The sequence below is a fragment of the Esox lucius genome, chromosome 8 (assembly GCF_011004845.1).
Source record: "Esox lucius isolate fEsoLuc1 chromosome 8, fEsoLuc1.pri, whole genome shotgun sequence".
Classification (NCBI taxonomy): domain Eukaryota; kingdom Metazoa; phylum Chordata; class Actinopteri; order Esociformes; family Esocidae; genus Esox; species Esox lucius.
In genome coordinates this window covers 8,938,693-8,952,876 of record NC_047576.1, presented here as the reverse complement: position 1 = coordinate 8,952,876, position 14,184 = coordinate 8,938,693, and the positions used below count along the sequence as shown (strand labels likewise).

Genomic DNA, 14,184 nt, shown 5'->3' with positions numbered 1-14,184 from the left:
TTCCACAAGAAAAGCTTTGTTAAAATAATTCCAATAATCTCAAATCTCTTTATTTTCATTTTTTAACACAAAATAAGATGAAAAAATAAATAAACAAATTAAGAATTCATAAGAAAATCAATCAGTAATAAATAAATAAAATAATTATAATTATGAAAATAATTATAATAATAATGAAAATAATAATTATAATAATTAGATTTCTCTAGTCAGCGACTATATGTGGTTTCTTCAGTCTTCTATATCTGCTGTATTCAGATTAAAATGTCTGTATTAACAGTTCTTTAACCTTCTTCTGAACATGAATTGTCCTGAACATGAATGCCATACATATAAAACTCACGGCACTAGCATTAAACTTTCATATTAAGGTGGGGGCCACAAACTATCGTTCCACGGGCCGCAATTGGCCCGCGGAACGCGAGTTTGAGACCCCTGAAAACCCAATGCTTCAAGCTCTCGCGGGAGTATGGCTATGACTTGTTTTAAGCACAGGCACCGACCGGCTCACCTGCCAGAGCGTCCATAGCAACAACTCCACGCTAGAGGGAATAACGCAAGGAGTTATAAAATATTTCTATCTAGCCTCTGAGGTTAATCAGTGGCGTTTTACTTTTATACAATGACACTTTGCTACTATGTTCTTACGTAGAGAGCATATAACAACGAAATGCAGAATAAAGGTGTTTTGAAACGGCGAGCTTTTAGTATCAACTCCCTACAAATTTGAGATCTACAGTGTACAGTACTGTACTGTAGCTAATTAGCTGGGCTATTTGATTTCGCTAGTAGTTGTATACGTTTTGTAAATGTAGAACTTGAAGATGTCAGCGTCAATAAAATCAAACCCAACACCTCCTGTCTTACCAAAACCAGAGATGCGGAGGATAAAGTCAAGTCATTCTGTCGAATCACTTGAAAATGACAAAGAAGGTAAGCTAGTATGGTGGAGTCAAATTTCAGGCCACAAATTAATGTTATGTTGTGTGGCTGATAGTGTTCTCTTAGCCTATGTAAAAAATAAAAATAAAACTGTATTTCAGACATTTCCCTTTTTTGCAGAACATCTATCGCAGCATACTTAACTCGTTGACTTTTTAAATTAGTTGAATAGGTGTTGACTGTTCAGAGCTACTGAACATATTGAATGTTTCTTTATTTGTCTCCTCCTCAGCCACTACAGCACTCACTGAGCTAAATGAGCAACAGGTACCAGTAACAGGTGGATCGAAGATGCAGGCTGGACCACAGTTCAATGATTTCATCCCAGATGAGCTCCTGGCCACTCTTACCTCTACCATCTGTCCACATATGCTGGGACCCCCAAAACTAACCAAGACCCCCAAAGACTTCAGGGTAGGGTCCTATTTGCAGGGGTTAATTGCCAGGGTTTTTTACACAATTTTTTCTAAATGGACAGTTATTTGACTAAAGCTTGGCCTGTAGCGTGGGGGACACAGGGAATTTAGGACCATTTTGGATACATTGTCCCAATAAGCCTTGTCCTGTATTTTGTTAGATGGGGTGTCAATAGAAGTACATTGTACATAGATTGTTTTATGTTTACATCTATGGTTGTTTTGAACCACCCTCTTTAGGTCCATGGAATGCGACGCATTGACGCAATTTGGCATCACCCAGTGAGACGCAAGAAATACAAATATTTTCTTGACCAACCAACGTCGCTGACTGGAGCGGGAAGGTGTAGTACAAACATAATTTACTGTTCTGGTAGTGATTTATGTTAGTTGATATGACTAACGACATGGCATGTCTGTCCAGCTACAAACAGAGAAATACTTTTCTTGTCTTCTATCTATAACTGTTTTGTTTGTGTTTGCCACTGTGTGTTGATACAGGGACATCTCCTTTCTTTGTGATGCAATGGTCTCTCAGAGGGAGAGGACTCTACTGCCCCCCATGACTAAAAGGGGACAAACCAACCCACAGGCCATTCAGAAGGCAAGCAGGCCCAACTGCATATACCATGGTTTCCTGTAGCTCATTTGGTAGAGCAAGCCACATGCAACACCAGGGTTGTGGCTTTCATTTCTACGGAGGGGTCCAAAAAATGTTTGAAAGTGTATCCACTCTCCAATGTAAGGTTTCCTCAATAAGAGCATCTCCTGAATGACTCACGTGTAAACGTACCGTTAAATGTGTGATCGTATTCAATGAATTTGATGGTTTCCAGACACAGTCATTAACAGACACGGTCATTAACAGACACAGTGATTAACAGACACGGTGATTAACAGACAGTCATTAACAGACACTGTGATTAACAGACAGTCATTAACAGACACGGTGATTAACAGACACATTCATTAACATACACATTCATTAACAGACACATTCATTAACAGACACAGTCATTTACAGACACAGTGATTAACAGACACCGTGATAACCAGACACAGTCATTAACAGACAGTGTAATGTGACTGTTGGTTTCACAGGCCCTTTTGTTTTTGTCTCTCCAGGACATCAGCCTTATGGAGAGCCTCATTCCAGAGGAATATCATATTGTGAAAAACAAAGGGGTTCAAGGCCTGGAGTGCTACGATGAGTGAGTGAAGGGGGTTCTGTTTTTTTATACAGTATTTTCCTTGCGCTGAGTCGATCAGCTGACTTTTCCTCCTCTCTCCTATTTCAGCACATTCACAGTATTGCTGGAGGATGACGAAAGGAGGCTGAAAGTCTTTCCATCCATGTAAGTGAGAGCAGGATAACGTGAACATGCAGTGTTCTGAACGGCTAAGCCGCGGGTGCCATATACGTGTGGGCGTGTGTCACAGGAGGCCCAGCGGGCGGTTGGAGGCAGTGCAGCTGATGAAGGCGATGGATGACATGCTGGACAGAGCAGGTGTTAACCAGGAGTACCAGGAGCTGACAGGACTTTCACAGGTAGGATCAACCACTGGAGACACAGGGACAGTCCTGGGGGCCCCCTATTCCCTACATATTGTGCCCCCAGGCACAGCGGCCCCCCTGGGAGGTCACATTTGTTTTAACCCTGAAATGGCACGCCAGATTTAATGAACCAAAGAGAGGTGAGTGATTTACTAATTGAATTAGGTGTGCTAGTTTAGGGTTAAAACAAAAGCATGAAGTGTCTGGGGGGCCAAAGGAGATGTTTGGGACTCCCTGCTATCAGGTATACACCCCTGTGTTTCTTTTACAGCGTTCTGTTACCGGCACTACATGTTGTTTCTGACATCTATTATGTTTGGTAACTGACATTACTTATGTTAATGTCAATGATATTACATCCGCTAGGTTACTGTTATTAACAAGACATCTGTTACTGTTATATCATGTTACTACCATTTATGTCACTATTAGATGCAAGGCCTGCTGGAGCTGGTGCGCGTGGAGCAGAATATCTACAACATTGTGTTTCATGAGCTGATCAGACAGGTCAGCGTGGAGTGTGCTGAAAGAGGACAGCTCTTGGCTAAGCTCAGGTCAGTCTGCTGGGAGTGGCCTGTTGATTAGAGCATATGTGGGGTAGCTGAACACACTTGGCCTGTTGATTAGAGCATATGTGGGGTAGCTGAACACACTTGGCCTGTTGATTAGAGCATATGTGGGGTAGCTGAACACACTTGGCCTGTTGATTAGAGCATATGTGGGGTAGCTGAACACACATGGCCAGTTGTAACAAAGCCACTGGAGTTTTGCTAGTTGATCACTCAGTAAAACATCAATATGCCCAAAATTCACCCACTCTGCAGATCTCCTGTGCTGATGTAATGTTGATAAATACAACAATATGTTTATGTATAAAAAAGTGGTCTTTATTACGCTTTAAACTACTTCTACTAGTTTCATTGTTGAAGCAATCAGTTTTCCCAATCAGAGTAACCCATATAACCCATTTACCATTTACTCTGGTATAATCTATTCAGCCAGTCCACATGGTGGCCCAGTAGCGTTCTTCCAATGTTTGGGGAGAGTCCCAATATAACTGTGTCCCTGCATGTGTCTCTGTGGCCCCAGACAGAGGTACGCAGCCCTTCTGGATCGGATCCCCAGGCAGCTGAAGGGCCTCCACACAGAGACACTGGCCCAGAGAGCCCTAGACCGCAGGCTCACAGAGGAGATTGTCTGCTTCAGGAGCTCCATTACCCAGCTCAACACGTCAGTGTGTGTGTGTGTGTGTGTGTGTGTGTATTTTGGACCAGAATAGTCATTTTACAGTAGTTCTGCAGTGGAATGGGGGAATAAAATAAGCCAGGAAACCAAAGTCAGTATATTTATGTTCTTTATGTGAAGTTATCTTCCTGTTAATTATACAAAAAAAGGCCAAAGGCAAAACCAAAGGGGATAAAAAAAAAACTAAATACCAAAAGAAACTAACAGGCTTTAAAGGGGAAAGTGAAACAACAGAAGTAGTAAGCAACAAGTCATTGTTGTCTTTTCCTCACCGCCGTTTCCTTGGCCGTCATGTCCTGTCAAACAGCCTCGGTTCTGCCACAGGTCATCCCTGTTATGCCTGATTCCCCTTTACTCACACACCGGGCGGGGCTGCTACTGGGTCCCAGAATCCACCCTGAGGCCGTACTGTCACAACACACACACACACACATCAATTCTGTGATTAATAAGTGTGTGCCCTCCAGAGAGCTGTGCAAGATGAGGGAGAATGACGAGATTGTGTCCAAGGAGGCTGAGGTGGCACAGTTGGAGCTGGCCAAGGCTATGGAGCAATCACAGAAAAACTCTGAGTAAGTGAATGACTGGCCATCAACTCCCTGCTGCTGTCTCATGCAGTGCACAGTCCCTGTTTGCTGTTTTTCATGTTTTTAACTGTGCATGTTGTCTTCAACATGGTTTTCCATCACCTCTCCTTCTATCCCCTAGTGAAGTTGTGCAAACTTTGCACAAATACTATGTACAGTACATGATACAGTGGCCTCCGGAATTATTGGTACCCCAAGGTAAATCTGAACAAAAACGTCTGTTAGAAAATGTCAACTTGATCTTACACATACAAAATCATATGAATCTAACCTTTAATTGAGTGTTTTTTAAAAAAAAAGTTGTCATTGGTAACTATTTCATTAAAAAAAACTTGCGTCCCACAATCTTTGGCACCCTTAGAAAATCTTATGAACAAAATTGAATTGACCTGTTTTCCGATTAAGATTGACATTTTTTAAGTTCCTCTAAGTTTTAGGAAGTTGTGTTGTTATCGATGATATCCTGTTTCACTGGTGTATAAATGTGAAGTGACACAGACTATACTCCCTTAGTCATCCACCAATATGGGAAAAGCCACAAAACACGAAAATCAAATGAGATAAACGGTTGTTTACCTTCACAAATCAGCCAATGGCTATAATGTCACAGAGTATCCAAAACTGCAATTAGGCGCCACCTCCATGCCCAACAAATATTTAGACGGATTGCCAGAAGGAAGCTTCTACTGTCACCAAACCAGAAAAATAAGGGCCTAGTGTTTGCGCAATGTCATTGGGACTTTGTTTGGCATAAAAAGAGCCATGGTCATGGAGAAAAGAACCGTATACCCACTTTTATGGTGGTGGATCTGTGATGTGGGGCTGTTCTACTTCCAAATACCCTGGGAACCTTGTTAAACATTGGCAACATGGACTCTATCAAGTACCAGGAGATTTTAGGCTAACATCTGTCTGTGGCTGCCAACAACTGGGACGTTTTGGGGGTTTTCAAACATCACAACAATCCAAAGCATAAACAGTTTCCACTGAGTTAAAGGTTAGAGTGATATGATCTTTTGAGTGTAAGATCGAAAAGAACATTAAACAGCATTGACATTTTTCTACAGCCTGTTTTATATTGACGCAGGGTGCCAATAATTCAAGGCACCGTATGTACACATGTGACTGATGAGTGGGAAGAAATTTATGAGTACTTCGATGAATGACCACTGACCTCAAGGTACCTGTGTCCTCAGTATGGTGGGGGAGTACCATGACCTGTATGAGATGCAGAGGAGGAGACTAGAAGGACAGGTGGCCAGGCTGACGGACGAGAGGGACCTGTGGAGCAGAGTCACCTACAACCTGGCCCTCAAAGTCTGTCTGTCCCTGTCTGTCTGTCCATCTAACTGTCTCTGTCTGTCTCTGTCAGTCCATCTGTCTGTTCATCTGTCTCTCCCTGTCTGTCCATCTGTCTGTCTCTGTCTGTTCATCTGTCTGTCCCTGTCTGTTCATCTGTCTGTCTCTGTCTGTCTGTCTCTGTCAGTCCATCTGTCTGTCCCTGTCTGTCTCTGTCTGTCTGTCTCTGTCTGTCTGTCTCTGTCTGTCTGTCTCTGTCAGTCCATCTGTCTGTTCATCTGTCTGTCCCTGTCTGTCCATCTGTCTGTTCCTGTCTGTTCATCTGTCTGTCTCTGTCTGTTCATCTGTCTGTCCCTGTCTGTTCATCTGTCTGTCCCTGTCTGTCTGTCTCTGTCAGTCCATCTGTCTGTTCATCTGTCTGTCCCTGTCTGTTCATCTGTCTGTCCCTGTCTGTTCATCTGTCTGTCTGTCTATTTCCCTCTGTATGCCTCGCTCTGTCTCTGTCATCCATCCATCCCCCTGTCTCTCTGCCCCCCCCCCCTGTCTGCCTGGTTATCCATTGAAATGTCGGTTTGTCTGTGAGTCTATGTCAGCCATCCAGTTGTAGCGTCATCTGCATCCTGACATGTTAAAATACAATAGAATGCTATCTTAATAAGGACAATATGAGCACTTGAGATCTAAGTGAAGGGGAGGAGAGTAACAGGCAGCAGCAGAAGACTGGAGCCCAACCTCAGCCTGTGTTATTCGGGATAATATATAAAAAAGAAAGAAGCTACAGTACCAAAAAAATCTCTAAATGTTTGGCGATGAATTACACTTATGAACAAGACCCTGTTGCTGTATGCATAACCAAATAGTTGGGTTGTTGTTCCATCTCAGGTGATAAAGTTGAACAACATTCAGCTGGCTAACAGGCTTCACATCAGCGAGCAGACCTGGACCAAAACTGCAGAACATTTTACAGTCTTCCTGATGTCTAAGGTACTGCACACTGTCAATCTGCTGACCGTAATTAGACTTTCTGACAAAATCGACTGATTCATTTAGATATTTATGCAGCATTCTGTTTTTGTAGAGTTTTACATGTTCGCTGGATCACATTCATATACACTATGCTACCAAACAGAATGAATTGTGTTGGATCTTGTTTAAACACAATGATAACATTGTAACTTTGTTTCCCATAGGACCAAGAAGACCTGAATCGTGTCATGGAGCTGACCGAGCGTTGGAAGGAGCAGCTGACATCTTTCATGCAGAGTCTGAGAGAAAGGGAGCGCCAGCAGTGTGTGGAGATACAGGACATAAAGGCTGGCATCGCCAAGTGGCACAGCTTGGTTGGAGCCCGCACCAGGTACGTGGAGTAGAAATGCCCAGTGGCTCTCTACTCCTGGAAACTGACTCTTAACCTGATGTGACCAAGCTACTGTCATTTCTTGGACTGTAGGAGCCCGGATGTGAAATCTGAAGAAGTCTCAGAAGAACAGCTTCATGCAGATTTGAAACAATGGTCAAATGTAAGATTTCTTTTTTTTTTTTTACTTTTCCTGGTGACATCTTATGAATCACTTACACAGCCATCAAGGGGTGATCAGGTGTCTTAGTACTGGGTTTGGAACAAAATCCTGCACGCCCTGTGGGTTTCTACCCCAGGAACGGGATTGAAGAACGCTGCTCAATTTATCTCACTGACCAGTGACACACCCCATCTTCCAGACCCTGACCCTCCAGTGTGAGCGCTACGGGGGCGAGGACCTCCTCACCCACCAGGAGACCCTCAACATCCTGGGGCAACTGCAGGAGGCCTGGGTGGAGGTGGGCCTCCAACTGTTCAGGAGACACCCAGGCCCAGACGGGGACCCCCCTAAGGGCCAAGAGGCCATGAGGCAGATGGGCTTGGCTGTGACGGAGCTTCACAAGCAGCTGGGTACACGCATCAACGGCGAGAGCGGTGAGCATAGAAATAGAAAATATGTTGCCCATCACCATGGAACACTGATTTTGACTGAAAATACCAGTACTGTAGATTCTATTTCTAGTTTATTAGCTGGTTTATTTGGTTTCATGTTGCTAAAAATGGGCTCCACTTGCGTTGTAGAACAGGTTTAGATTTTTTTAGCGCAAAGTACTGGTTGTCCAGTGTTTTGTTTTAGTCCCAGTTAAAACATACCTGATTCAACTAGTCAGTCCATAGTAAAGACCAGTGGTTTTCAAAAGTTTTGTTCAGATGACCCACTTTTTTAATAAGGCACTTCTCAAAGTGTACAATATTCCTATTATTGTTAATACAGTAGCAGTATTATTAACAAAAAAATATTTTTCAAAATATAATTATCATCAAGAATGAAGTGGATCAAGTTTTAGGGACCCAGACTTGGAAAAGCACTGATCTAGACCACAGCTTTCCACCTGCCTTCATCCCTTACTAACTGTCCTCCATGGTTTAGGAATCCACAAGCAACTGATGAGTCTGGCTGGCTTCGTGGAACTCTGGGCCACCCGAATGAAGGCCCTGATTGGCTGCACCGAGGTGTTGCCCCACTGTGACTGGCTGAAGCTGGAGAAGGCCCTGAGTAGCTGGATCTCATTGGCGGAGGAGGCCCTGAGGCTCGTCCAAAGCACCCAGCCTGAGACAGAAAGGCTCAAGCACAAACCGCATCTTCCGTGAGTTGGGCCACCTTTGGAAGCTCATACTGTGTCCTTGATAACACCATGTTCCCTCTTTTAATAACCTCCACCACATGTGAGCAGACTATGGGCCATAGAGAAGTGGGGAAAACATGTATTTAATTGGACTAACTCTGACCTGATGTCATGACTGTTGACTTGCCAAACAAACTTTCGTTTAACACCTTTGACCCAGCAAAACACATTTTTGTCCATTCTAGGATCGAGATGAACGATGTCTTCAACACCCTCCGGGAGTTCATCTTGACACAAGACAACTTTTTTGACTGCGAGCACCGCAGGCTGTGTGAGGAGGTACTGGAGACTGGCCTAGCTTTTAGCTGGATAGCACTTACTTTTCTCTGCTTTTGGGATGTGTATGTTTAAGTCTAATAGCACCATACCACCTTGATGGTGCCCTGCTTTTAAGGACACATACTACATCTAGATAATATCTGTGCCCTGTGTTTACAGGTCAACTCCATCCACACAGCGCTCACACACTGGATGGTAGATCTGCTACTTCAGCTGGTGCCTGACCACTCTGACAACCAGGCGCAAGCCGCTCTCCTTGGGGCCAACAACTTCACTTTCAAGGAGGTATCCCTGCTAGAGGAGGACGCCAAGAACCTTTCCCAGAAACTGGACAACTACTCCAAGTATATCACTAGGTAAATTAGCCTATTATGCAATTTTAGTAGAGTTTGCGGATGGCTTTGGTGAGAACAAACAGAAAACTGTCAGGAAGGGGAAACCACAGACTGCTGGCTGGGACAGATAAACTATGCAATGACTGACAATTGGCTAACAGAAGAGGGCAGACTAAATAGGGAGCAAACAAGGACAAACAAGACACAGGTGCAAGCAATGACAGGCTGCGGGAAAGAAAACAAGCAAAAACAAAACCTAACATTATCCTTGAGCCGATCTGGTATCCAAGATATTATGTGGTTGACTGTCATATCCAGAGTCCAACACAATATTCAACACAATTTAGATCCAATTATACCTAACTTTGGCCATATTTCTGATCGGATACGACCTCAGATCCCAGTAAGGTTGATTATTGATATTACAAAACACTGTGTCTCTAATAAATATTTAACAACAAAAATTCAGCACAGATACACATTTTGGTATCGATCGACACCTGTAATTCCCGCAGCAAAAAATTGGTGTGGTGCGATGAGGTGCTGCTAATGGTAACATCACTTCACGGAGCCATTCTTTACCTGTGTGAAGGATGGGGAAGACTGCTCAAAGATTCACACTAACTGAGCTTTTGTTTTCTCTGGGCAGCTCTTGCCAGGCAATAGTGGAGGAGGAGATTCAGAGAAGCGTGGCTCAGGACGACACAGAGAACCAACTTTATGAGCTTGGCACACTACAGGTACTCAACCCCTACAAGGAAGTTCTATGTCGAGCATTGGTTTTCTACTAAGCCTGGGAACCCAGAGTACTGCAAGTTTTCTATTCTGCCTGGTAGTTAATTATTATGACCTTGTTTCCCAGGTCTAAATCAGTCCCTGGTAAGAAGGAAAACCAGCCGTACTCTGTGTCCAGGAGTGGGGAAACACTTATGTAGAGCGAGCTAACAAAGTCACCAGTGAGTGTGTGTGTGTGTTTCTGGTTTGTGTGTGTGTGTGTTTCTGGTGTGTGTGCGTACACACTCCTCAGCGGGAGTGCGGGGAGTGGAGGGAGTCCTGTCAGATCCTGCTGTCCGACATGAAGGGCCGTCCTGTGGAGCTGCGTGACACACTGAACCTGGTTCCCTGTTCCACCACGGCGCTCCTTCCCAATGTAATGCTTAGAACGTGGTCTCCAGTGAGCATTGCAGTATTACCATTACAATGCTGCCGCCTAATGTGGAGAATACCCGTCTGGGTACTGACATCATTTCAGCCTCTAGTTCTTTTGCACACAAAAATCTCCAATTCATTAACCAAATTCTACAATTCATTCACTTTGAGTTCTTTCAAAATCCAATCAGAATTGACATCATGCCAAGAAAGAAATACTATTTTTTTTTTGTTGAATTTGAATTTGTTGTGGATAAAATTAGTCATGTTTATACCCAGTGGGTTGTCAAATTTATTCTAGGCTTTTTGTTTTGGTGATGTCATTAGATGGAGCTACCGGCAGTGGTTCCAGCTGAGGGTTTAGATGAAGAGGAGAACCATGGCAGTCGGATGCAATTATTTCACATGGTGAGTTAATACAAGTCTTCACTAGAAACGACTGCTGTAACTGATTTCAACTGGCCGTGGAACAAAGCTGTCTGTCTCCTATTTCAGGTCCCAAGAAGCGTTCAAAGATTCCTACTCTCTAATCAATTAAATGTATGGCTATTATTGTATTTACTCCCTATGTCCCGATGGCATATCCCAGATTATGCCATCGACTGCACTTTTGCCACGTCTGCAATAGCTGTTTTTAACCTGTAGGGGGAGGCAGAGGACACAGACGAGGCCACGGAGAGCTCACTCACCAGCTCTGTCATGAAGCTGATCGGCCATGATGGAAACATCACTGAGCAAACCCTGGGGAAGGATACTGTTCAGCTGACCGGGGTATGTACATGGCCCCTGGTGCCTGGCCAGTGTATCATTTGAACACACTGATATAGCAAGCCAGAGGCACTATGATCCACAGTTCAAATGTTCTTTGTTTCCCTCTGGCAGACTGAAAACATGGTGGCCCGTCCACACACAGTTAACGCTCAGAGAGCCTTTGATGCTTTGGCCACAGTGGAGCTTCTGCAGAATGAGTTACTGTAAGATTAATTTGCCGCTCAACAGCTCCCATTTAGGAATTATGTCTGGGGTAATGCATTGGGAAGTGAACACAAATTATGGTGACAGTTTATCACAAACGACTGCACTCGTGCTGTATTGTATTGTGTGCACCTGTATACTCCATTTGAGTGTGTTTGTCTGTGCACCAGTGAGGCGGAGGCCCGGGCCCACAGTGCAGAGGAAAGGGCCCTGAAGGCAGAGGAAGCTCTCCAGGCTGCTCTAGAGAAGATCCAGGACCTGGAGAGACAGCTACAGGGCAGGCCCAGCCTGGAGCACAAAGGTGGGTCAACGCCGTAACACTCACATTATATGACAGGTCACTGCTGGACCACAGCTCTGTGATAGGTCTTAATTGTACCAGACATCGGTGATAGATCAACACTGTAACACACCTATGTGATAGGTCATCACTGTACCATACCTCTGTGATAGGTAGAAACTGTACCAAACATCTGTGATAGGTCAACGCTTTACCACACCTCTGTGATAGGTAGAAACTGTACCAAACATCTGTGATAGGTCAACGCTGTACCACACCTCTGTGATAGGTCAGCACTGTACCTCACCTCTGTGATAGAGCAACACTATAACAAACATCTATGATTGGACCATGCTGTTGGTTTGGACACTCATCCATACAATGTGTTGCAGTGAGCAAGAAGTCTTTGGCTGCTGCTTCCAAGCCAAAGGTCACAGTGTCCACTCCTGAACCAAAAGCAGTAAGTCAGAAGCCTGAAACTAGCCCGAAACAACCTAAGCCTAAGAAACGTTGAACAGTAGCTTCAGCACTTGTGAGAAACCCTGGTTACTTTGTATTTGAAAAAATAATAAATCCAGAGTAAAATCTTTAAATATTGTAGGTGTGTATATAAAATAGTATTTAATAATTTGCTTATTTAGAGTGCTTATGTATATAGAACTCTATTTGTTAAGCAATCATGTCCTTACAAGAAGGTTATGGTGTAAAATGTACTTTGTGGTTCTTCTTAATAATACTGTTACAATACACTATTATTTCTGTTATTATTCGCTGTATTTATCCATGTGTAATAGTCTTATTTAGGAGTTTTGCAGTGTTGTCCATTTTTCATTAAAGAAATATATACAATAAAATATTAAGTTTATACTGATTTATAGTTCTTTACAGAGGAAACAAACACACAATTTGACAAACTTCAATCAGTCAGAGCCATGTACATTTAGGTGAAAAAGTACTCCACCTGGATGGTCGGTATACTTTTCCCACATATTTGTAAGTATGTATATGTCATCTTCACTTCAACTATTCTTTTAACAGAAAAGTTACCTAATTAAACAAATTATATTGAAATATTGTTCATCAAAAGATATTAAAAAGTCAGAAATGCATTTTCATAGTACATAAAAAATGGGTCCATGGTCCGCTTCAAGTTCCCTACAGCCTTTCGATGGGATTGAGATATGGGCTTTGACTCAGCCAGTCCATAACCTTACATTTCCTATTTGTAAGCCATTTGAATGTAGCCTTAATTTGTTTGTGTTTTGGATAATTGTCCTGTTGCAAGATCCATGCTGGGTTCAGCTTTTTGACAGATGGTCTCATATTCTCCTCATGAATTACCGGGTAAAAAATAGAATTTCTGTTTGACTCAGTGATGGGAAGTTGGCCTGGACCTGAGGCAGCAAACCATCCCCAAACCATAATGCCACCACATCCATCCTTTACAGTTGGTATAAGGTTTTTCTGTTCCAAGGCAGTGTTTCATTTCAGAGGTTTCTTACTTCCTGACCTCCCATGTAGGATGTTTGTGCAGTTTCTTTCACTTGACTCATACACTTCAACACTGATTGCATCAACACAGTAGTTCTGTTGATGTTACTCTGGGCAGAGCCGGCCCTCTCATTAGGCAAGATTAGGCAGCCACCTATGACGGCACTTGAATTTGAGGCTGCATTTTGACAATTGGCTGCCTCCCTTCTGCGTCCTAATTGGCTGCCGCCCTCCAGCGTGACCATTGGCTGACGCCCTCCGGTACCATTCAAGGCATCATTACCGTTCTTGTAGCGGCAGTATATTATGCTAGCGGTGCTAACTCAGATATAATTTTTCAAAATAAAAGCCATCATTGAAATATATACAGTGAGGGGGGAAAAAATATTTTATCCCCTGCCGATTTTGTACATTTTCCCACTGACACAGAAATTATCGGTCTATAATTTTAATGGTAGGTTTATTAGAACAGCGACAGACAGAATAACAACAACAAAAATCCAGAAAAACACATTTCAAAAATTTTATAAATTGATTTGCATTTTAATGAGTGAAATAAGTATTTCATCCCCTCTCACTCAGAAAGATTTCTGTCTCCCAGGTGTCTTTTATACAGGTAACGAGCTGAAATTTGGAGCACACTCTCAAAGGGAGTGCTCCTAATCTCATCTTGTTGCCTGTATAAAAGACCTGTCCACAGAAGCAATCAATCAGATTCCAAACTCTCCACCATCGCCAAGACCATAGAGCTTTCCAAGGATGTCAGGGACAAGATTGTAGACCTACACAAGGCTGGAATGGGCTACAAGACCATCGCCAAGCAGCTTGCAAGAAGGTGACAACAGTTGGTGCGTTTATTCGCAAATAGAAGAAACACAAAATAACTGTCTCCCTTGGTCTGGGGCTCTATGCAATATCTTTGTGG

General features: G+C 43.2%; 1 protein-coding gene across 1 annotated transcript; it reads left to right on the top strand.

Annotated features, from left to right (window-relative positions):
• The first annotated feature begins 555 nt into the window (after positions 1–555).
• Positions 556–12,545, top strand: axdnd1 (axonemal dynein light chain domain containing 1). Its single transcript, XM_013135105.3, has 25 exons — positions 556–933; positions 1,175–1,356; positions 1,599–1,702; positions 1,860–1,962; positions 2,484–2,569; positions 2,657–2,713; positions 2,799–2,907; positions 3,346–3,467; positions 4,003–4,143; positions 4,626–4,730; positions 5,942–6,062; positions 6,927–7,028; positions 7,235–7,401; positions 7,495–7,564; positions 7,764–7,998; positions 8,495–8,711; positions 8,936–9,029; positions 9,189–9,385; positions 10,014–10,104; positions 10,392–10,514; positions 10,841–10,921; positions 11,159–11,284; positions 11,396–11,487; positions 11,659–11,789; positions 12,161–12,545. Exons 1-25 carry the CDS (start codon positions 825–827, stop codon positions 12,280–12,282), a joined length of 3,087 nt encoding a protein of 1,028 aa, XP_012990559.3. The 5' UTR covers positions 556–824; the 3' UTR covers positions 12,283–12,545.
• The last annotated feature ends 1,639 nt before the right edge of the window (positions 12,546–14,184 follow it).